The sequence below is a fragment of the Anabas testudineus genome, chromosome 23 (assembly GCF_900324465.2).
Source record: "Anabas testudineus chromosome 23, fAnaTes1.2, whole genome shotgun sequence".
NCBI lineage: Eukaryota > Metazoa > Chordata > Actinopteri > Anabantiformes > Anabantidae > Anabas > Anabas testudineus.
The window spans coordinates 3,783,986-3,808,410 of NC_046631.1; the positions used below are offsets into that span (position 1 = coordinate 3,783,986).

Here is a 24,425-nt window from a genome sequence, read left to right on the forward strand (position 1 = left end):
ATGATGTTCACATTCTTTAATAACTTTTCATGCATATAAATGACTGACTGCTTTAATATAACACGGATCTCCAGTCACTGAATAAGTGAAAGCTAATCAGTGTCCAGTAGGAAGAGATGTGTTGTGTTTGGAGTTAATAGTCATCGGCCATCTCATTAAAGCTGTGGAGAAAAAAAGCATAGCAGACTGCTTTATAATAAAATTATGCAACAGAGGCTTTCCAACCAACTAGTGATAGTTCTTTATTACTTGCTGACATAGAAACAGTCAACTCGAGAGGCCTGAGCTCTCATTAAGTAAATTCCTTGAAGAGACTTTCTTTAGAGCTCCTGTGTGAACAGCACTGTATACGTCAGATTATTTTCTAATAAACAGAAGATCTAGGTTGTTACCTATGGGCAACAACACCATCATGCAGGAGCCATATAAAGTTGATAAGTTGAGTACATTTGCTTGTGTACATGTTTATTTGTGTTTCTAGCCACACATTAACGCTGGTCTCTAATGAAATTGAACTATCCTTACATGCATCCACACATGCACTGCAGTCAGCTGGTCTCTAACAAGTGACGCCTTTACTGATCTGAGATTACGAACGGACAGTTCTGGTTGTGACAGGTGGTCTCTGGTGCACCGGGTACGAGATCTCAGGTCTCGAAGCTGAAAAGAAGTGATAGTTTTAATCTGACGCACTAAATGCACAAGCTTGGTCTGTTGCATAAACAATAGACACAGTCATACATTCCCTGCCACTCCACTCCTCTGCTGTATGTTGTTACTGGCAGAGAGTGATACCTGGAGCGAGGCATGCTGGGTAGGCATTTTTCAGCACTGTTACTATTCTGAGTATAATGGCTGGCGACCAGCCACGCGCAGCATTAGCAGCTTGGCGAGCTTGCTGGCAACATCTGTACGTGCTTCACAGAGAGAGCAGAAACTCTGCCACCATTACTCAAGTGACGGAGCAATTTGCAGCTCCATGTACTCTACCTACAAACGATCCTCCAAACTGTCTGACAGTACTGGGGAGGGGGGGGGTGCTACAGTGAGGGGTTTCACAGCCAGAAAAACATCTATCATGCAGGCGCCGCTGTGACCAAACAAATCAGCGGCGGGCTAGAAAATATGATTCCACTAGGAATGTGAGTGCTGAGGCACGCTGCAAGCTTGGTGTGCACTGGATGCATGGTGCAGAAGGAAAGCACGATGGGGTCATTGGTGCAGGGATGAATCTAGGGGCCTACACCTGGTGAGGGCTGATTTAAAAGGCCCTTTAGGCCCCTGGGGGCCTGGAGTGAAACTCCCAGATATGCTCTTTTGTTTCTTGTTGTTTAAAAGTTTCAAAACTAAACAAGTTGATTTACTTTGAAAAAAAAGCAAGATTGTGTATTTTTTTTTTACTTCATAAATAAGTACGATTTTCTCCTTGGGCTCTAGATGAAACGACTTGTCAAGCTGGAAGGAGGCGTTGTTGCCGTCTGGTGTTGGTTTCCAGCGTGAGGCCTCAGCAGAGGAGCCCATGAGGAAGCAATCAGCCCATCGATGACTGTGCCTGCTGGGACTGTGTGTGATTCCCCCCCTTCTGCTCTCCCCAAAATCCTCCAGGAGTCTTCAGGGACCTAATCAATCATTGCAAGCAGGCAAAATACCCACACATGCCATTCCTGCCCCGAATTCCTGCTAAGTTTGTGTTTTTGTTTGGTTTCTCCCCACTGAGAAATCAGCACTCGGAGGCGCTGAAGAAACAGCAGATTCCTTAAAGAAGTTATTATGTGCAGTGTTTAACAGCTGATCAGTGTAGAGGGACTAGTTATTCAGCTGCAGCATGCACTGAATTGAATTTCATCAAGTTTTAGCCTATTTATATCATTGGACTTATGCAACATGACTTTTATGAAGCGTTTGTTCAAATTAAACTCCTCCAGGTACAAATAAATATAGACTGACGGTGCAATGATTTCTAACAGTAGTGGGCGGAAATAAGAACAGCAGCATTAGATCACCTTCCTGCACGTTCAATCCCATAAATGTAAGATCAATACAGCTTTCAATAGCTCACTTTCTTTCTGGCACAATCCGATGACAACTTTTAATTAAAAAACAATGGGAGTAAATGGAGAAAACATGTTGTTGCCTGCTGTGTTTGTGTGTGTGTGTGTGTGTGTGTGTGCTGACACATATGCTCCTTTTTGAACAAGCCTCACACCTTTAGACAGTTGTTAAAGAGGCAATAAACCATTCACAGTGCGACTTCCAGAAACAATAGAGCTGCTTATCACCAATCACCTGCATTGTAAGAGCAAAAAAACTGCAACCCGCCTCAACAATTCAGCCTCCTAATGTGTATTTGCTCAAAGTGATGTCTGCTACTGATGGACGGTGGATTATAAAGATGTTTATTGTCAACGCAAAGCAGCACCAAATGCGTTTAAAGCACTGCAGCTAGAATATACTGCAAAACGTTGGCACCGTCCTTGTTTGGGGCACGTTTGGTGCCGTTCCAGCACAGCTTATAGGGCAACTTCATTGACATTTATTTTTTATTCAGTTACCATCAAAATCTATCTGACTTTCATGTGCGCGTCAACAGATTAATGAGCCCATGTCCTCGGTGAGAAGAAGTGCGAGTGGACTCTGAAAGTATGACCTTGGTCAACAGGAAACTGTTGAACACTTTGCCTGAGGGAACGCATGAATATCCCATGAAGGACCCTTTTAATGTGGAAATGAAAAAGGGCGCACACCTTTTAAATTGCAAATGAGAAAATATCAGTCTGCTTTCAAGTGCAGCATGTCAATTAAAGCCTCTGTTAGTGACTTCACTCCTAAGGTGAATGCAGTTGTTTTGTGTCCTACAACAAGGTGAAATGTAGCCTCCTTTCTAATTAGCACTATTCATGAATTATCACTGACTGCCTGTGTGAAGAAAGGATCCCTTACACTTCTTCCAAAAAAACGATATCGCCTTATTGGCCTCTCTCCAGATGACAAATCATGTCTTACAGGTTTGTCAAACGTCTGACAAACTAATGATGCCGTGGGGTTGCAATTAGGTTTAATTAACCAAAGTGCCAGGGAATAGATTATTTCTGTAACAACGAGCAATGGAGACAAATGGAGACACCACATAAAACAGTCCTTCACAGAAAACTAATCATAACCCATTTAAATGCATGATTAACTACTTGGCTGTTTGAGTTGAAATACTAAATATGAGCTAGTTCCAGCTCCTAGTTGTGCATTTTGTTGGCTTGCTTCAGCCTTTTTTGACAATGCACTGAATATGTTTGGGTTCTGCACTGTGGATGAGACAAAACATGTAGTTACAATAAGTCAGTTTGATCTCTGAGGATTTTCCGCTATTGTCAGACATTTCAATGACCAAATGAAAATAATCATTAGCCGCAACTTTAATCACAAGCAAAAGTCCTGCCGTATAAGCAGCCCTTGGGTTATTTGTCCTGGTTCATTAAGCGACAACTGTGTTTTTATGTGTGGTTTTATACTACAACCAGCACAAGAAGACGAGAGCGTGTGTCCTTGTTACTGTGCAACCGAACCAAACGCAATCTGAGTCCAGGATGAGAGTGGTGCACACTGATTAGGAAAAGTAACTTAAGAAAATGTAAATAACTGTTATTTTCCACAAATCTTTAAACGTGAACATCTAATATAAACTGTGTTATAATAAAAATGGGTACATGTGTGGATGAATCTGTAGAAATGGAGCTAAATCTGGGGAATTGAAACCACAGTGATCTGATTGGTGCCATGTAAGGTCTCCATTTTAAAGACAGATGTTAAATGAAGAGTCATCAACTTAAACATGTTATAGATTCACTCAATTAACATATTTTAACATCATTCTTAACATTTGGGAAGATATCTAATACTGTATATTATGTGTTGAACATACTTTTTGACATTTAATCGATCAATCAAGGAAATAATCAGAAATGCATTAATCCTGTGAGCAATTAGGTGCAGCCCTGAGATTCTTGCCTTGTTATAGGACGTTTAACTTGATTAAAATGACCACGACTTGTCCGCGCACGACGATAAAGACGCGTTGAGCGAAGAGGCTGCAGCGCCGTGACTACATTTCCCAGGCGCCCCCCCCCTGTGGCCCCTCCTCCACATACCTCTGCTGTGCGCTCACGCTGCGCTGTGGGGATCCTGCACAGCACAAGTTACCTCAACAGTAGCTGGGAGGCGCACGGGCAGAAAAGTTTGCTCCACAGGAATGGGCAAGTTTCAGAAGAGCGTTTTCTTTTTATTTATCGCCCCTGCGCTCCTCACGACAGCGACGGATTGGATATAAGGAGCGAGCGCGGCGAGAAACATCCTTCTGCGCCCGGAATTGTTCCTGCTGATTTGTCCCTCTTTGGATTTTTAGCTTGAGGCTGAAGATACAGACTACAGAAGGGCTGTTCTCTCGTGTGGCCGGAGAAAATGTGCTCCGCTACGCAGCTTCGCAGTTTGGCGAAGTTTGCCGTGGTCGTTCTGCTCGTTTTGAGGGCGCAGCGCGGATCTGGCGCTAACGCAAGGACGTGTCCCCCTCCCTGCGTGTGCTTCGGGGAGCTTGTGGACTGCAGTCGGCTAAAAAGAGGCCAAATACCCCTGACGATCCCGGAATGGACAGTCCAACTGTGAGTCCAGTTCAAAACGCCGCCGTCGTGTGCGTCATTGCAGCCACTGATCATCACTTGATCAGCCATTGAACAGTTAATTGTTGTGATCTGATTTCATACCCCCCCCCTCCTCTTGCTCTTGAAGGAAAACAGGTTTAGTTTACGGCTTGGATGATCCACATTCCTCTCGTAGTGAAACCAGACGGGGTCGTAAAGCACATGCAGAACATGGCTTTGCAGCAGCAAGTTAGACATGAAATCGCCTGATTGCCTTTAATTTCAGTGAAAGTGTCCCACATCTACTGTAGATCTGGTTTAAAGCTTCATATAAAGTTACAGGATGGCAAGAAAGTTCAGGTCAGGGGCATCAGTGTTATCTTGAATCACTTATCCTGCTTTAACACCCGGGTATTTATCTATTTATGTGTGTCAAAAGGTTTTATTCATTGTATTGGTGCTTAGAGCAACAACAGGCCAGCAGGGGCTCCCAGCCAGGCTTCAGGTGTTTTTACACATCAATGTGCCATTGGCAGCCCCACACCACTTAACTAAATGAATAATTCTGAACACATGGTGCTCCCATTAAAATAAGGCTTCCTGGTGCATCACTGTAGGTTGGAAGTAATTGAGCAGATCCAAATGGCAAGCACCAGCAGTTGGAGTAGCAATACCAGCACCATCAGGAGGAGGTGTCTCAGGTGTCTCATGTTACACACAACTGCAGCTGAAAGCACCCTGTGCATTGGTTTGACAGTGCGGTTGCACCCACGGGGTGATTGAAGTTGTGTTTTTGTAGATTTACTCTCCCGTCCATCTGCAGAGATGAGGCTCCAGCCCGGCCTGACGCACCAAACACAACTCTTAACTGCACGTCCAGTGTGTTTGTGCTTTGCAGACGCTTATTCTTGCAGGCCTTTAGAGGAAGTTGGAGGGGCACTTGATTGTTTTTATTGTCCTGTGTCGTGCTGTTGTGCTGCAGCTGCTGCCCTGCTGTTGAATCGAGTTTTTCTCCGTCTGAAATGTGCTGCACTGGAAAGTCGACGTTGCCAGAGAAAACAGACCCAGCCTGAGCCTCATAACCAAGGCCGGCCTTCCAAAGAAAATTAAAAAAAAAAAAGTTCCACATGGGGGGAAAAATTCTTTTCACTCTGGCATGCTAATTTACGAGTGGCTCTCCAGCACATCTTAAACCCCTTAAACTGCCGACCCTTTTTGTTTTCCAGCACCCCGTTATTTCTGCTGAATTAGCAAAAATCCAGAGCCAGTGATGGGACTGATTAAGGCGGAGCGTGCAGGATTAGTTTTGAAACAAACTCTTGGAAAGAAAAAGAAAAAGGGGGGGGTAGAAATAGAAGGAGAAAGTAGGAGGGAGAAGCGTGGAGGAGCACGAAGGGAGTGGGAGATGATGAAGTCACGACTGTCTGAAGCCTCAGAGATCTCACCCCTGTTTCACTTCTTAGGGGTTAACAGTTTGAAATATATATAAAAAAAAAGTGTGATCAACTATTTTTACCATAGGGAAACTCACATGGCAGATTGATCTGTTGTGTCTTCTTGTTTGAGCGCACGTCTGTGTTTAGGTAAGTTACAGTGATGCTTCACAGAAAAGCAGGAAGTGAAACAGGGGTTCCATGATGGACGCCGTGACACAAACCCTAATAATCCATAACCAGGGTTTTATCATAGCGAAAGTTGTTTTACTGGTGAGTTAGCGGCCCGCCTAACATTTCAGAGTTTAAACTGCTTAGATGTGTTTGACATTAGCATCTTAGTGTTGTGTTTGAGGACCAGTATGTGTATTAAGTGATCACTTCACTAATGAATAGAGGACACTGTCATGAAATGCTAATTACATTTCTAGGAGCTTGTTTCAGTTAATTTTTTTCAAGCCAAGGGGACACACTTGTTTTTACCAGGTAACACTCATTTCTAATAAAAGCTAGTAGAATAAGAAGAGGTTGAACTCTTTAGTAATCGCAGTGGGTTGAGTTCATGCTAATGCTACATTGTGTTAGCCACACTTGACTGTTTTAAGTAGCTGCTAGCTAATAGCTAAACATTAATCCAGTACAGTTGAGCTTGCAAAATAGCAAAAGTCACAGTCATTAATGAAAATCTACTACTTATTTATTTCCTTTCTGATTAACTTGTGCTTTTTGAAATTATCTCTATAACTCCATCCACAAAGGTGTAACTCAGTATTTATTGTGCCTCCATTTGTACTTTGAAATCAGCGTCATGATAATCGTAAAGTATTAATGACGGCTGTGAAGAGTAGCTCATTCATTTACTTTTCAGTCACTGATAAGAAAGTTGTACATCTGCATTTTCACAAGACGCGGCTTTTAGCAGGCTGAAGCCTGCACGGAGCGCCGCGTGTTATCTCGCTCCCGCTCAGAGCCTGCTTTGTGAGGGAAGTGGAAGTGTCAGGGCTACTCGGGGTTTATCTGTGGAGTATGATAGGACACCTTTCCCATATGGCCCCCAGCGCTGGAACTATAACAACAACAACAACACACACAGCTGCGTGCTTTGAAAGAAAAGAAGGGAAGAAGGAGATGTGTGTGTGTGTGGGGGGGTTAGTGAAGTAAAACCCAGCTTGAGTGGATCGTGGAACTTTTCCGACGAACAAAAACAGGCCCGAGAAAATTCAGCAGGGGTGTTTTAGACGTATGAAAGGCGTCCCTCTCACTTTTCCCGGCATTGCGAATACATTACCAGTTGTTAAGGTTCTTCCCCTCCTCCCAGAGCTCCTTGATGGGTTCCAGATGAGGGAGGTAGAGGAGGAGGAGGAGGAGGAGGAGGAGGAGGGCGAGGGGGTGTAAAAAAAAAAAAAAAAGTGTCTGGCACAGCAGCGGTGATCGTGCGCAGGAACGCCAATAACTCCAATAGCTCTGCCTGCCAGACTCCTTGAGCTTGGTTTTCAGGCTCATTTTCAAAACAGGCAGCAAAAAAAAAAAAGTCTCGCCCCGAGTGAGCCAAGCCGGGCCAGCCGAGTCCAAGACCGAGGCTGGTTCAAGTCTGAGTCAGGCCAAGGGCACAGTAAAATATCAGTGCACAACTAATGGCAGTTTAGTGCAGACTGTACATAGTCTTCAGGTTGTCCAGTTAAAATACACATAATTAAGTGAAACATCAGTGGAACTACACGTTTTAATACTGTTCAATCTGGTTTAAAGGTTTGTAAATATGATTGCCAAATAGGAATATGATTAATATGCGTCCAGACGCCAGAAATGAGACCTGGACCAAGCCTGGGCCAGTACCGAAACATTGAATCCTGCATTTTATCCATCGCCAGGTTTCAGTCTCCTTTCAACACACACACACACACACACACAATCTCATCCCACAGTAACTTATCAGCTTGTCTGTTTTGGCTTTGCTTCTCAGCGGATGCCTGGATATGAAGTGAGATGTTTTGGCAGGGATCCTCAGTTCAGTGTTATAAAGAAAGGGATAGAAAGCCAACAGGAGGCTCTTAGACCCTAAACCTTCACGTTCTGGTCTAGATTTTTGTGGTGGTTTGTTTTGTAACTTATTACAGTTGTTTTCTGAGGGTATGCAAGCATAAACAGTACTGTGAGGTGTTGTTTCAGAGGTGGATTTTGAGGTGATACACCTGTAGTTGAACGCCAAAGTCCGTCCCAGTCTTAGAAAGTGGATAATCAGTGTAAATGAGATGCGTTTAAACGTCTTTGTAAGCAGTTTCTTAGTTAGATTAGGATTTCCTAGACTTCACGTTGACTTTAGGTCTGAAAACTACACTTTTGTCTCTCGTTGACACTGCGTCTGCCATAAATCTTAATGCCTGCTTATTTTTCTGACCATGCCGTTTCGTTTCATCACCATCGATCTTACAACATTTCTCTAAACCTTACACTTTAATTACAGTGACTTGTCTTTGATGCACGTCCTCTGTTCACAGTGTTATGGCACAATAACACCGAGAATTTGTATGTAATTATGTTAGCTGTGTAGACCTAAATAGAAGACTACAGCAATTGAAAAATATGGTGTATGGTGTATATTTTTCCCTTATTGTTTCTTGTTTCTTTCACAGGGACCTGAGCCATAACAAATTGCAGGTGCTTGACAGTACTTTGTTTTCCAAACTACAACATCTGACTGAAATGTAAGTACATCCCTGTGTTCTTAGAGCTCTTTATAGTAAACACATGATTTAACTACTCTACTGTCCTGCCTGTTACAGGCCTTTATTTTAACTCTTTATTTGTCTCAACCTTCACAGAAAGCTGAACCATAATGAACTGGAGGCAATACCCGATCTTGGAACTTACGCTTCAAACATCACAACACTTTTTCTGTAAGTAAAACTTGTCCTAATTTTGATTAACACCTCTCTGGACTCTCCTCAGACTCTCTGGGCAGTCTGGAGGGTAATCCTCTGCCAGAGTTGTCATTGCTGGTTAAAGTCCTGAGCTAGGAAGGGTTCCTCCCCCTTCCTTCCCTCTAGAGAGCAGCTCTTTTAGGTTGAGCCGGTTCCCAGACGGGGTAGTCAGAGACATGGCAGGCAGCCCCAGACAGGTCACATGTTCGAAGACAAATGCCATCAGCAGGAATGGAAATGTTTTGTTTGGTGGCTTTCGCTGTCGTCGGCGTATTTTTAACCTGGAGGCAGTGACGTGACGCTGGAAAGAAAGAAAGAAAATCTGTTGTGAGAACGACAGAAATCCAAATTTGGGTTTTTATGCTTTAAGCTGCAGTGGAAGCAGTGGATTGCATAATTCTGTGCTGCCCTTTTTAGGGAACGAATGCTGGTCAATGTGGGCATGAGGAGTTTCTCCTAGCGCCTGAATAAGTATCGTGGTCTGTCACCTTAAAGAAACCATGTAATTATTAGTAATAATAATTATCAGTGCGTGACGCTGCAAGTTTCAATTCACTCTGCAATGAAAAATAATTTGTCTTTGTCATATTTCAGCACATTAAGTCTTTAACCAGACAATACTTTGGAATATTGTCGTATAATACGTGCTTTCAGAACAACACTGGATATTAGTATGTAAAACCTCAACAATTTTATTTGCTTTCTGTGGCATGCCTCTCCAAAACCAAGCGACGTGAAGTTATTGTGGAAGAATGTATCCATCTCCCGGCTAGATGAGGCGTATTCAAGCCCTGACACGACACTGTGCGGCAGCCGCAGGGCGTGCAGCTGTCAGTCATTGACAGTTTGTTTGCACGTTTAGCACAGGAGTGTCACCTCCAGCTATAAGTTTCAACATAGAAGATAAGTGGGATGGCCTTTTTTTTTTATATAAGGCAAGCTTTAAACCTTACAATTAGTATTTCATAAGGTTACTGGAAGGGCATCCTTGCCTAAATAAAAAATATTATTTGTGCTATTAGTTGTTTTACATACAAAAAACACACCAGGTGTGAATGGCTGCATTCTTCCACCGATGGTTTGAAAGAGGTCACAGGCTTGTCATCCAAAACTGCTGTGTACACTGTCCAAGTACCCTTGAGCAATTCTGGATAACAAAGCAGGGTTCCTGCACAGATTCACTTTTTAAATTCCAGACTTTCTCCAAACCATAATTTCTTGGTTTCATTTGTTTACCCGAAGTTGTGTAACCCATGTTAACTTTGCCTTAACACGCTCCAGATAAATACCATTTGAAATTTTTTGTAAATAAAGAAACCTTAAGAGAAGAACTTAATATAACTGAGGGAAGAATCACATTTGTTTGACCAGGTATCAGAAAGGTCCAGTAATAAAGACAGAAGGAGAAAATACTGAATAGGTTGTATGAATAGAATTATTAGAAAAATCATATAACATTTGTATTGATATTGTATTTGATGTTTTGTATCTGCCATTCAAAGTAGCTCTCGCTAAAGATGCTAAGACGGTTGTTATGCTTAGTCAGCGTTCACTCCAGATGAATATTTTTCTTAAAACAGTGAATGTCCAATAGATTTATTGACGGCAGTTTTAAATCGAGTAATGGGGAAAATGCACATTTTCTTAAGCCTTACAAGAACTATTTGTGTAACAACTAATGTCACTTTTTACCATTAACCTGTCAGATGGTGGATTCAGGAGTATAACTAATTTCAAGTTAGTATAAACTAATATTAATAGTATGAAATATTGAGAATATGAAGGAAGAAGGCATGCAGCGAAGAGGAGAAACCTCACAGCGCTTGTGTTGGCTGATGCTATCCTTTTTTGCGATGGATGGCGAAGTGTGATTTTTTCCCTCCAGTGGAACTATTTTTCCAGAATTTCTCTCCCTCCTTCAGTTTCTCTAAGCTGGGTGGGTAGTAAAGAAAAAAAGACCTCAGGGTATCAAATACCACTTATTCAAACAGCCAGTCAGACATAGCGGCAGCTCTCGCCGACTTCTTTGACCTCGCAGCTCAGAGCAAAAACAAACGGCAATAACCCTGCAGCTGGTAGTAATTGAGTCGTGATCATCTTAATTAATTGAACAATTTCCCAGGAATTTATGGAGGGGGTGGACCGCCACCGCTAAAGCCCTCTGCCTTTGTTCAGGAGGTTCAACAAATGACCTGAGATTCCAGGTCTGATTAGATCTACGAGGAGGTGAACCTCTTGGTATGTCCACAAAAGTGGGAAACCTGTTGAAGATGACATTAACAAACCGGAACAGCAGCAATCAAAGAAATAATCATTGACATCTTCATTATTAAAACTGATAGATAGTGTTAACATTACAGTAAAGTAGACTTACTTACAAGCCAAAATGTAAAGCTGAATAGAACTTATAGCTTTTAGTTTTGTGGGCAATACAGGGTTTGTAGACCCAGATGAGGGAGATCAGGTAGACAGGGGCTGTTTGAACCTGATGCATGCAGCTACAGGAAGCCAGTGCAGCATGTGTCCTTTTCGACTGATCAAAAAATGAGACGTGCTGCAGCATTTTGGATCACGTGGAGGGATTTTACAGCTCCCCTGTCATTTTTACGTAAGGATCTTTCAAGTTCACATGTTAATATGATCCACGCTTCACTCCAACTCCAACGGGGTAGCCAAAGTGTTAAGATGATCAGCCATTTGAGCGAGATATGTGCAGAGTTTAATATGGCGTCTCAACGGCAAACACAGCCCTGGATTTCATTACAGGCGCCACAGCAGCGAGGAGTCATCAGATGGCTTCTCAAAACTCAGTTCTTTTTCCAATAGGAAATACCACACACACATACACTGTATGAACGAGACAGTTTCAGAAAACCTAATTTCCATATAAAGACTTTGAGTTTGAGTTTCTACTCAATGGTCAATGACAGCGAAAGCTTTATCAGAGATCTAAGGATTGTATAGAACTAACACATCCTCACTTACATGTACATTTTTAACATTTTAACAAGTTTGCGAAGGTGTAGATTGTTAAAGTTATTAAAAGGCTATTCTAAATCTATCTGCATTCTTGCCTCAGTTTAATAATGAGTACACATTTAATCAATGCTGAAAATGCCCCAGGCCCTTATTGACACATGCTTGGCCTTCTATTGACTTCCCCTAACAGCAGCAAAAGGCCCCGCAACCACAGTTGTAATGGTTCCATAATGACGTTAACTCATAGTAAATTGGAGGAACAAATTTGAAGCATGTGTAATTAAAGTGTACAATGCGGGGGTTTGTGCGCGCGTTTGAGTGGCAGCGTAGATGCTGCCGCGTGGGGGAGGGAAGGCGAGCAGCGTGGTTTGCTCGAAGTTTTTGTCATTGTCTGGCCTTGCAGATGCACATAGTTAAAGTTTACGCTTGGCTGAATAGTTAAAGGTGCACAGCAGATGTGATTTCTTACTGCAAAATGACAGCCGGCCTTAAGGCCCATCTCCTTCGTCCTCAGGCAGGAAGCATGCACGAAACCCCTTCCCCGCCCCACAGCTCTACTTTCCACCTGAGATAGACTGGAAAGACTGGTTCTTTCTCACCGGGCGGCCCGCCTTCTCTCAGCGACCAGTCAGAGGAACATGAAAACTGAGATACAGGTGGTGTGTGACGCTTTTGTTTGGGATCTGGGGGCTGTGGTGCATGGAAAGCCCTCTGCAAATCTCCAAACAATGGAGCTGCCTGTGCCGTTTTTATTTTAAACAATGACCTGATGTATTTTATTATAGTCGGTACATGAGAAATTGCCTTTTTTGGAGTGTTTGTGACATTTTAGGCTGTTAGAATAGACCATAAAGTGGTGAACAAAGGAATATCACAGACAAACAAAGTTTAACACTGGCTTTGGCTGTGCAGAGGCATGCAAACTGGACTGTGTTCATACACCAAAGTCAATGTAATAATATGAACATTTAATCTACTAAGGATTTAAATATATCCAGTCATTCATCTATTTCAGTGCATCATAACATTTTTCATATGTGTAATTTGGGGATGCTATCTGTAGCTTCTGCCCCCACCTTTACCCTGCCAGCCCCCTAGCCTACTGTCTTTTTCTGGCACAGCACCAAGTTTGAGTCAGCCCCTCAGCACAGGGACATGCTCTGGCGGGTTTTTATTCCAGCGTTGCCCCCACAGTCCTGCCAAACTCTGTGGGTTGCCATCCGTCTTGGATCTGCATTTCTGCGTTTTCCCCAATGGATCAATTTAATATTGCACAACAGAAAAGGCAAATATACACTAGAATGTGCAAAAACATCACAATATTGGGCATTTCTGCTTGAAAAATTAATGAAACATCACAGCAGCTCCCGAGAATCTCTGGTTAACAGTAAACAGTGAAATATTAATGACACCACGTCCCAAATTAAAGCTACGTTATAAACCTGTCTTTAGTTTTTGTTTTCTTCTTTTTGAGAGCTCCTGGAAAAATGAAACAGAAAAACCAACAGGTTTGTGGTCAGTAAGGTGTCGCTGGCGGGGAGGGGGGGGGTTGTAAGCATTTCCATCAATACTGAAAACGAGGCTTGTAGTCTGGTGCATTGGAGGGAATTCCTGCCTCCCCCCTCACTCTCTCTCACTGCAGAGTCTCATACACAAAGACGGCACTGTACAGCCTCTGTTTATAACTAAGCAGTCCCTGCACTGCAATTTAGGAGGCGTGCAGTTCAGGAAATTGCTGGCCTCTGCCGAGGCATGCTTTCACTGAGGGAATGGTATTCATCAGCCAAGTAATTGGCAGGTTACTTTTTTAAATACCTTGTTAGTAATTACCTTATAAACAAAATAACACATTTCTAAACCAAAAGGTTGTTTGGACCTGGTGTGAAAAGCAGCACTCTTGATCATCACGAATAATTAATGAATTATGTATGCAGCATCAGCCAAAAAAAAAGAAAATGACACAGATTTTCACACTGGGTGGTAAGTTTTTGCTTTACAAGCGCGTGAGAGTTTGTCATTTTTTAATACCACAGGCTAATTGAGGGACTTGGCTGTTTGTATATCTGGAAACATGAAACTGGTGTGCGCTGCTAGTCAAATACACAGTATTTTTGTCATTTATTGGAGCTATGGTTGTTTGTATTTTCAGAGCAAACAACAGGATCCCCAGGATCTCCGCAGAGCAGCTCAGACCTTTCCACGCTCTGGAAACGCTCGACCTCAGCAACAACAACATCGTGGATATAAAAGCCAACTCGTTCCCCAGTCTGCCGCTGAAGAACCTGTGAGTGTCACCAAACGTGTGTTTTTAATTGGTTAATGATGTTGCCAACATATTAAACAGTTTGACCTCACACCTTCCATCGCTTTGTCTCAGGTACCTCAACAACAATCGGATCTCATTCCTGGAGACGGGCTGTTTTACCAACCTGTCCAGCAGTCTGCAGATTCTCCGGCTCAACCGCAACCGCCTCTCCTCCATCCCAGCCAAGATCTTCCAGCTGCCCAACCTCCAACATCTGTAAGCTTTTCTGTTTTTGTTTTATTTATTTGTTTGCTTTTGCTGAGAAACATCACAATTAAGTGCTATAACAATTACCAATAAATGCTAAATGACAGCATCTTAATACTTTTCTAATGGTTTCTCTAATGGTAATATTGAGGCCACGTCTCGAGATGCAGCGGCTCTCCTATTTGGCCGACAGCTGATTGCTTGCGCTCTGTCTGTGTTTTCAGAGACCTGAGCAGGAACCGGGTTCGCAGGGTGGAGGGTCTGACGTTCCACGGTCTGCACGCTCTTCGCTCGCTGAAGATGCAGAGAAACGGCCTCAGCCGCCTGATGGACGGAGCCTTCTGGGGCCTCAGCAACATGGAAGTCCTGTAAGGAGCCTCACCATTGTTGTGCATCAAGTCGTCTTCCAGCGTGACCTAAATGTAATATAAAGTCTCACTGTGTGTGTGTGTGTGTGTGTGTTTGTGTGCAGGCAGCTGGACTACAACAACCTGACGGAGGTGAGTAAGGGCTGGCTGTACGGCCTGCTGACTCTGCAGCAGCTCCACCTTGGCCACAACACCATCAGCAGGATTCGACCTGACGCCTGGGAGTTCTGCCAGAAACTCAGCGAGCTGTGAGTCCACCTTTTTTTTTTTTTTTTTTTTCCCCCCCCTCACTCTCTTTGCCCCCACTCCCTCTTGTTATTCCCTCCTCACTTTCCATTCACACTCTGAACTCCCAACACCTCTCTGTGTCGCCCTCTCCTCCCCTCTGGCACTCCCGCCTGCCCTTCCTCACACTCCACTTCCTCCCGTCACCAGTGCCCACGTACACACAGACAAAGCAGTGCCTCTTATCCCCTGCCAGTCAACGCTAACATTAAAACCCTGCCAAAATATTCCACACTCCTTTGCCTCTTTTCTGCTTTGCTGTTGCCTGAGCCAAAACAATGGAAATCGCACTTATTCCTGTTTCCTATTGGAAATTCCGTTTCTCCTCATGAAATAGTACCTTACTTTCAAACTTCAGTGATTTCCCACCCATCAACACGCATTCCTAGCAGCAGATTGAATTTCCTTTGTTGTGGCTGTTGTTTACTGCAGCAGTCAGTTCAGTGTTTGCAGCGTCTGGAGCGTTTTTCACAGATCGCTTGTTGTTCTGTTCCTTCTGTTTCTTTCGCTCTTATCACACGAACCTGGGAGTAAACAAGCCGCCTGTCGGGCTGGGAACATGCCCGCATATCTGATGTGTCCTCATCTGAGTTTACTTAAAAAAAAAAAATAGCTGCTTGGAATTAATTTGGTTCATGAAATCTGTTTTGTCGCTAAATGGGATTCCTGTAAAACTTTTCCAAGACATGAACACACCAGAAACTTCTAAATAAACTAAGATAAAAAATCTGGAAAACACTGAATGTTGCTGGGGGTGTTTGTGTGCTACTATTCTCATCTTATGCGTTTATTTATTTCTGCATCTCTTCTACAGCAACATCTCTTCCAACCATCTGTCCCGACTGGAGGAATCCAGTTTCGTTGGTCTCAGCCTCCTGGATGAGCTGCACATCGGAAACAACCGCGTTAGCTTCATTGCTGATGGAGCTTTCCGTGGCCTCTCCAGCCTGCAGATGCTGTGAGTTCAAATGACCATTCTTAACATGAAATACAACAAGCTTTTTTTTTTTTTTTTTTTAAGGGGTTTTATTTAGATTGTAGGTCAAACTAAACCAAATAAAACCAAAGATTTAACCAATGCAATATCTATCTAACCTAACTCTGACTTTAAAAGTGTTTGAGTTTGTAATTCAAGAATTCAGGAAAAGCTGAACTGCTTCTTTGGAGCTTGAGGAAAAAACTCTTTGTGTCGTCAGTGTCCCAGCTAACAGTGAGATCAAACGTACCTCCAAACCCGTATGTTGCTCCGTTTCCACTCCCAGCCCCTTTAAACCCACCTCCACCATCAATCCTATGCCTGAGTGGAAATATCCTGCCTGATTTGTTTTGGGGGATGTGAAATAGATTACTGTGTTGAGTTCTCTCCACACACACATAAAAAAAAAAAAACTTCCAACAGGCAACAACTCCGACCTCAACAACCCCCACCCATCCCCAACCTCTACCCAACCCCCCCTCCCACATTCACACATCCCCCACTTTCCCACAGAGAGGCTCCGTAACATTTCCCCTGGTTGGGATTTTTTAACTGGAACCAAATGTGAGCTGTGCTGCTGAGGTCACTGTAGGGCAGGTGTGCAGCTAGGTGGACCTTGCCTCTGGGCTTCGAACACACCACCCCCATACACTCGCTCACACACACACACACACACACACACGTATGCACACACACACACACACACGTCCTCAATCTCAATCAGCCATAACCAGGCATGCTGAGAAGGAAAATAACTGCAACTGAGGGATCAAAGGAGGCAATTTCTGAGAAATTCTTGGCTTTTAGTAATGTTTGTACACTGTGTATTTAGTCATTGGGAGCATTTTTTTCACTGTGGATAACAGGATAAACGTCTAACAATGTTTTTTTTCCAGCAGCCACAGTTTGAGTTTGATAGTAAAAAAATGTTGGTGGACAATTAAGTGTTATCAGAGTGCAATTTGTGTCAGTCTCTGAAAAATCTAAGAGCTAGGGCTCGTTGTGGGGATGCACTGTTGCCCTGAGATTATACAGGGAGAAAACGCTTAACAACAAAGCGAGAGGGAGCTATTTCTGTAACCGCAGTAGTAGAAACTAGACCGGGAGGTTGTAGCAGCTGTTGGTGAGTTTAAACTTAATTTAGCTCGAACATATTCTGAGACTAACAGGACACTAAAATGAAAACACTCCTGACTGAATACATCCAAAATAAAAGAGCCATGGCTGTGTTAAACATCACAGATGATGATCCAGTTAATGGTTGCATACATATCAGTGCCAACATTTGTTTTTAGACTAACTGAAACATACATTTGAATTTCATCTGGACTATTTTTATGGCCCAATATGATGTTTAAAATGCAGCATATTGCGATGCTTTCTTGTAAAACTTTTTTTTTTTTTTTTTTTACCTATACAACACATAAAAAGCCATTGCTGACTTATAAAAGTGCCACAAAGGCTAGGAAGGCACTTCCTGTAAGGCATAGAGCTGCTTTGAGTACAGTCCCAAACATTTTCCTCCTCACACGAAATGCAAAGCCGCATAAAGTTTTATTAACGCTGCAAACGCAGTTGTTTTTCTGGGTGTGGATTATTTTTTTTCCCTGCTAATGCAGTGCGTCTTTGTTTCTTCTTAAAGGGATCTTCACAATAATGAAATCTCCTGGACCATTGAAGACATGAATGGACCTTTTTCTGCCTTGGACAAGCTGAAAAAACTGTGAGTTCATCATCAGCGTACAGTGATGTTTGACCTAATGGAACTCATGAACAAATAAGGTCAGAGAGTAACGTTGAGGTTGGAAACTGATCAGACTTATGTCGCTTTCCCAGATTTCTGCAGGGGAACCAGATCCGCTCCGTGACCAAGAAGTCTTTCTCTGGCCTGGACGCGCTGCAGCACCTGTGAGTTGGCTTTGTGTTTCACTGATTGTTTCCAAAAGTCCAAGTTGTAAACTAAGCGGGGTGAATCACACTGAGACACAGAGGCTGTTTGTTAGAGCTATACTCTCAGACTGTCTTCTCCCTGTTCCTCGGCTTTGATGTGGAATCAACTAAAACCTTTCCCATTAGTATCTTAACATGTGTGCCAGACTATATCGATCAGCAAGTCAGTTGGAGAGAGCTGTGTGTTTGGATGTGTGTTTGAGTACAACAGCTGCATTTGATTCTGATTAGAGTTTTTTCCCAGCCTTTGCCAGAGCTCAAAGCAGCCCAGAGCTGGGCCTCTCTTGATTAACACAGCAAACTGCTGCCCAGAGTTTTATTGTTCTGCAGCTCAGACCCTCTTTTTCTTCTTTCGATTGAAGTTTTTGCAGCCTTCACTCCATACGGGTGATGCTGGCAGAAAACTCTGCCATCTTACTGTAAAAAATAAAAACTTACCAGTCCCAATATCTTTGCTCTTTTCTCCGCAGGGATTTAAGCAACAACGCAATCATGTCCATCCAGGCGAACGCCTTCTCTCAGATGAAGAACCTGCAGCAGCTGTAAGTCTTATTGTGTTTGAGGACTTTGGTTTCAGTTTGTTTTTCAGTGTTGATGTGGGACAGAACACCAGGTGAAACTTATTACGCTCTGCTGGGAAACTTACTTCAGCTTTAATAACGACTTCACAGTTTCCTTTTGTCTACCCCGACTAACGCAAAGTTTCCAGTAACAGGCAATGGAAGGGATTCTTTACATTTTATCACCGTAAATGAGACATAAGACTTGAATCAATGCGTTTGACAGATTAAAACATAATGTACGTTGCTTTTGCATTGCTCTTGCTGGCCTTTAGCTGTTTTGCTAAAACCTATCTGATAAAATCTGTCCTCCTAGATTCCTCCGTTACCATATTGAGCTTAAATATTAACTTTACAAACTATGTAAAAGTGAAACCACAGAAAAGCAAATAATTGAAATAATATTATTGCTTTGCAACTGAATGTTCCTATCTTCTCCCCTGGCAGGCGTCTCAACACCTCCAGCCTGCTGTGCGACTGCCAGCTCAAGTGGCTTCCCGTCTGGGTGGCAGAACAAACCTTCATGTCCTGCGTCAACGCCAGCTGCGCCCACCCGCAAATGCTGAAGGGCAGGAGCGTGTTCACCGTCAGCCAGGAGGAGTTTGTGTGTGGTGAGTGATGCATTCACTTGATAGAACACCTTTACACATATACTGTAATGCCTCAAAAACAGCCATTTATCCAAGGTTTTCCATTTACAAACTGACCTAGATTGTTCAGTATTTTCCTCCCTCAGTGGAATATTATGGAATTTCACTAGGTCTTCAGCTTTTCTGGTTACCATGTGAGGTAACTAGGAAGGAAGTAGGAAATTTAGCCTCATTTACCCCTTTTTCAAAAAAGATTATTTAAGCAGCCTGACAGATATTGTAAATTGTAGACCTTTTTTTAATTTGAATCTTTTTTTTGCACAGATGACTTTCCAAAACCTCAGATCACTGTCCAGCCAGAGACCCAGTCGGCCCTCAAGGGCACCAATGTGACATTCGTCTGCTCGGCAGCCAGCTCCAGCGATTCACCCATGACCTTCGCCTGGAAGAAAGACAACGAAGTCCTGAACGATGCAGAGATCCACAACCAGGCCCACCTGCGGGTGCAAGGCGGCGCAGGAGGCGAGACAGAGGTGACCGAGTACACAACCACCCTGCAGCTTCGCAACGTGGAGTTCTCCAGCGAAGGGAAATACCAGTGTGTCATCTCCAACCACTTTGGGTCATCCTATTCGACCAAGGCTAGACTCACTGTCAACAGTAAGTCTGGGATGAGACAAATGAGTTGTCTGCAAGTTACTTCTATCTACAAGTCCTTAAAATGTCTGTCAGTGTCTCAAACGATCCAAATTCAAGATATTTCTCTATTTTTTCCAGTGCTCCCTTCCTTCACCAAGATGCCCATGGACCTGAGTATACGTGCTGGGGCGACAGCAAGGCTCGAGTGCGCCGCAGTGGGTCACCCATCCCCCCAGATCGCCTGGCAGAAAGATGGAGGTACCGACTTTCCTGCAGCCCGCGAGCGACGCATGCATGTGATGCCAGAGGATGACGTGTTTTTTATAGTGGATGTCAAAACTGAGGACATCGGCATTTACAGCTGCACTGCTCAAAACACCGCCGGAGCCATTTCTGCAAACGCTACTCTGACTGTTCTAGGTGAGAAACCGTCAGAGCAGAAAGCCACAAGGCAGTTCACAGGATGAGAGAAGAATAAACACTTTAACTCTGCTTTGTTGTCACACTAATTTGCTTCTGTGACTTCCATCCTTCTCACAGAAACTCCTTCCTTCCTGCGGCCCCTTGTGGATCGCACCGTGGCCAAGGGTGAGACCGCCGTCCTTCAGTGCATCGCTGGAGGCAGCCCTCCCCCGAGGCTGAACTGGACCAAAGACGACAGCCCCTTAATAGTGACGGAGCGCCACTTCTTCGCAGCCGCCAACCAGCTCCTCATCATCGTTGATGCTGCCGAGGCCGACGCTGGGAAGTACACCTGTGAGATGTCCAACGCGCTGGGCACCGAGAGGGGCAACGTTCGACTGTCAGTCATATCGAACCCCAACTGTGACCCTGGAGTGCAGGGCAGCATGGGGGCTGGCATCGTCGGTGGGGCGGGGTCAAACAATGATGGCTGGACCACTGTGGGGATCGTCATCATTGCAGTGGTGTGCTGCGTGGTTGGTACTTCACTGGTGTGGGTGGTCATTATCTACCACACCCGTCGACGCAGTGAGGATTGCAGTGTCACCAACACAGGTGAGTCTGTGATGGCTTTACTGGTTGACAAACATTGACTTTACTATTCTCCTTCTACTTTGGCACTGTGTCAGCTGTTTTTAGATCAAAGACTGTGATTTATCCTCAGATGAGACCAACCTGCCTGCCGACATCCCTAGCTACCTGTCCTCACAGGGCACACTAGCCGACCGTCAGGACGGCTACATCCCATCTGAGAGCGGCAGCAGCCATCAGTACATGGCATCTTCAATCAGCGGCTTCTACCTGCAGTCCAGAGACATGAATGGTAAAACACGTGCCCTTTCTTTTTATGTCCTTAATTCAAAACCTCACGCCTCATCATATTTTCTTACATTATACTGTTCTTTCACCCACACAGGCCTTTATCAGTTGGACACCGGCAGTGAAGTAGACATGGAGGCAGCCATTGATCCTCTGCTTTGCCATTATCGAGGTCCAATAGGCTCTCTGCTTCGCAGAGACAACATATACTCTGATCCACCAGAAGTCTTCACAGGTCTGTCCAAATAGAAATGGTCTTGAACATTATCCTATGATTGTTCTTGGTCCAGAACATAATGCCCAAGTATTACAGAAGTTCCTAAGCTGAACATAATTATTCTATTTGTTATCTTCAGGCTGTGCCGTTGACCAAAGGCATGGCTGCCTCTACTCCTGCGCTGCCAGCCTGACCAGCCCTGAAAGTAGAGACTACTACCTGTCTCAGCATATTGACCTTTGCACCTCCACCGTCCTGAAGCAGCTTCCCAATGCCAGCGTCCATCACGGTCCCTCCCACCAGCAGAATGACCGCCGTCCATCCTTGGAGGAGATAGACGTGAATGACTACGGGAGACCTCATGAGTGCAATTCCCCCTTCATGGGTAGGTCTTAAGTTGTTTAGTTGTCAAAAAGTTTAAGATTTCGATCGTACTTTGGTCTGACTTCCTGCTCCTTTCTTTCACAGGAACATTCGGGAAAACTCACTGGAGGCCTCAACAGGACCTGTACACAGGATTTGGCCCACCGCTAGTGACACATAATGGAATACCTTTACATGAGAACCCTTACAATGCTCTGGACGCAGATTCAGACCACGAGGGGAGCATTCTCACCAAGGACTTAGCGTCAGAGCAGAGCAACAGTGTTTACGAACAGCCATTTGACAGCAGGACTGATCCCATCTCACAGCGTAGAACGAGCACTTAGCCCAAGTGACTGAGCGCCTGTTTGCTCTCGGTTTTCATGAAGAGGATGACCAAAAATTTTTGCTTCTACCTCACTGAATGGACACTTTTGCAATAATGGACTCCTCAAATATGCAACGAGTGAATGTAAAGGACTATTTGATGCTCCTACAGGAATGACAAGGAGCATTCGAACCGTTGTTGTTCTTTAAGGACACAGCTTCAGTTAAGTAATATAGATGGAAATATACGTTTTATATAAAGTTTATTATATTTTGTAAAGTGTATATAAACAGATTCCATTATTTTTGCTTACCTTTTATGTATGAGTATTTTGCAGCCCTGCATATTCAGTTATTCCCGCTTTGAATGAAGCAATGTTTTGCACATATGTAAACAATAAAACACCCTAATGTGTGCTGTTAAATTCATTCAGTGCTATGAGCCTTCGACCATGTTACTGTCTTCATCATGTAGGCGTTGTATTAGAGCATCAAAGAAGGTGGTGCTGGTGGTGGGCCTCAAATCCCCCATAATATACTAATAGATTGTAAAAAGTAACATAAAATGGAGATACCCCACTAAAGTAATTTCTGAAAGTATCTAAAAATACTTAAGTACAATGCTTTGAGTAAACATGCTTAGTTACTTACCTCCTCTGGTTCTACATTTACCTGCAGGGGCCTTACTTAGATGAGCTTATAACTAATACTGAGCCCATGTATTAGTACTACAACAGCTACAACTGACTGTTATTCACCAATTCCCCTAAAATTACTATTATAACATATATTTCTGAAACATTCACTTCAATTCTGTCTACAAGGCAAGTACTTTGGCAGTTTATTACACAAGTCCTCTGTGAAGTACTACTACTACTACTACTACTGCAGTATCATTAGGCAGCCCCTAGTGAGACTATTACTGATGTTAATTCTGCAGCCATCATCATTAATAGCTATTCCCTTGATAAAGATGCTGATAACTAAACGCTCCTTAATAATAATTATATGTCATTTATCAAGCCCACAAACTGCAGCTGGAATAGTCGACACAATATCCTTTAGCTCAAACTAGAGCCTCTCTGTGCGCTGGGTGACTCATCCCCCCCTCCCTGATCCCCCTCCCTCTCAGCCCTTCTCGCCTGGCGGTTTGTTGTTTCAGGCCTCTGCTCTTCAACATCAGGGTAAAAGGTGTGCTTGTGCACCGGGCTCGCTGTTGAAACTTGCACTTGGAAGGCGTCTTGCGGCTCGCTGGCTGCCACAGTGGAGCTGTGTTCATGAAATGGCAGATTGGCCATGCTGGTGCCAGCAGTTTGGAGGGGGTTTAGTCCCTTATTGAAGGCCAGTTGTAGTCTTTCGTTTTTACAGTCATGTGCACCCTAATGGCCAGGTTGGATTCCCACTCTCCCTCAGGTTGTGTATGGAAATGCTGATGATGAAATTAGCTGTCCTAGGATGTGTTTTCTCTCCCCCATCGTCCTGACTGACTAATGGTTAAGTGCACCTGGCTGCAGACTGTGCTGTGCTGGTTTGTATGCTTTTACCCCACTCTAGAGGAATGAGGGGGGTTTGTTGGAAGTCTTGCCAGTTCTTTGAGAAGGCTGCGATTAAGACAAGATGGTGGAGCCACACACATCCCAACACCTGGGAAACAGCTGCTGCTGCTGCCGCTGCCATCGTTGCTGAGGCAACATCCAAGGACCAGTCCACTTTTGGTGAATACGCTTATCTCAGCACAGAGTCGTGTCAGGTTAGAGCACAAACTATAACTAACTGACCCTCAACGATGGATAAAAGTGGGGGTCGAGGGAGAAAAATGGGAAACTCATGGATTCTGATTGGACGACGTCATCTTATTTATAGGACTCACACATTGTATTGTTTGGAAGTACATTTCCAAACCTTTGTGTGGGTAAAATGATGTACGATGAACCGGTGATGCGTGCTAAGATGTGCATAAACACATGTCAGAGCAAAAGAGAAACGGCTCACTTTTTAGGAGTTGCGGTTGTACCTTTTTGTCCCTCCGCTGGAAAGAATTGGGAGGATTTTAAGGAAAACACCAAACTAAAACACTGGAAACACCTTTTGATTCGGTTCCTCACAATCCAGGGTGTGTTTTGTTTGGTGTATCTTGCCTGTTCCTGTAGATATTGGTTAAACATGTGAGCCGGGGCAATATGACACAGAGGATCCAGGAAGTCCCATTTGAACAAACACAGGTTGATAATACTCTGGATCAGGAGTTTACAACTCTAGAAAATTACCATGACAATCTTTTGTTGCAATGATTTCTATGATAAACAGGAGAACGTTAAAAAAACATTATGCAATGCCTGCAAATATTTGACTTACTGCGCGGTGTGTTGCAATAAAAGTTGCACAGGTTTGGTTAC

General features: G+C 43.8%; 1 protein-coding gene across 1 annotated transcript; it reads left to right on the forward strand.

Annotated features, from left to right (window-relative positions):
* Positions 1 to 4,173: 4,173 nt before the first annotated feature.
* On the forward strand, positions 4,174 to 22,458 carry lrig3 (leucine-rich repeats and immunoglobulin-like domains 3). The gene is made up of 19 exons (XM_026363082.1): positions 4,174 to 4,649; positions 8,695 to 8,766; positions 8,884 to 8,958; positions 14,111 to 14,245; positions 14,339 to 14,482; positions 14,698 to 14,841; positions 14,946 to 15,089; positions 15,941 to 16,084; positions 17,745 to 17,825; positions 17,939 to 18,010; positions 18,523 to 18,594; positions 19,060 to 19,223; positions 19,527 to 19,862; positions 19,980 to 20,261; positions 20,382 to 20,858; positions 20,968 to 21,126; positions 21,220 to 21,357; positions 21,479 to 21,724; positions 21,808 to 22,458. The coding sequence occupies exons 1-19, from the start codon at positions 4,453 to 4,455 to the stop codon at positions 22,047 to 22,049; spliced, it is 3,324 nt and encodes a 1,107-aa protein (XP_026218867.1). The 5' UTR covers positions 4,174 to 4,452; the 3' UTR covers positions 22,050 to 22,458.
* The last annotated feature ends 1,967 nt before the right edge of the window (positions 22,459 to 24,425 follow it).

What these genes read in the sequence shown, in the direction of transcription:
- lrig3 (XM_026363082.1), top strand. Translation starts at nt 4,453, where the DNA reads ATGTGCTCCGCTACGCAGCTTCGCAGTTTGGCGAAGTTTGCCGTGGTC. An exon ending in AGTCTGCCGCTGAAGAACCT is followed by an intron (nt 14,246 to 14,338) that starts GTGAGTGTCACC and finishes GCTTTGTCTCAG; the next exon opens with GTACCTCAACAACAATCGGA. An exon ending in CTCTCCAGCCTGCAGATGCT is followed by an intron (nt 16,085 to 17,744) that starts GTGAGTTCAAAT and finishes TTCTTCTTAAAG; the next exon opens with GGATCTTCACAATAATGAAA.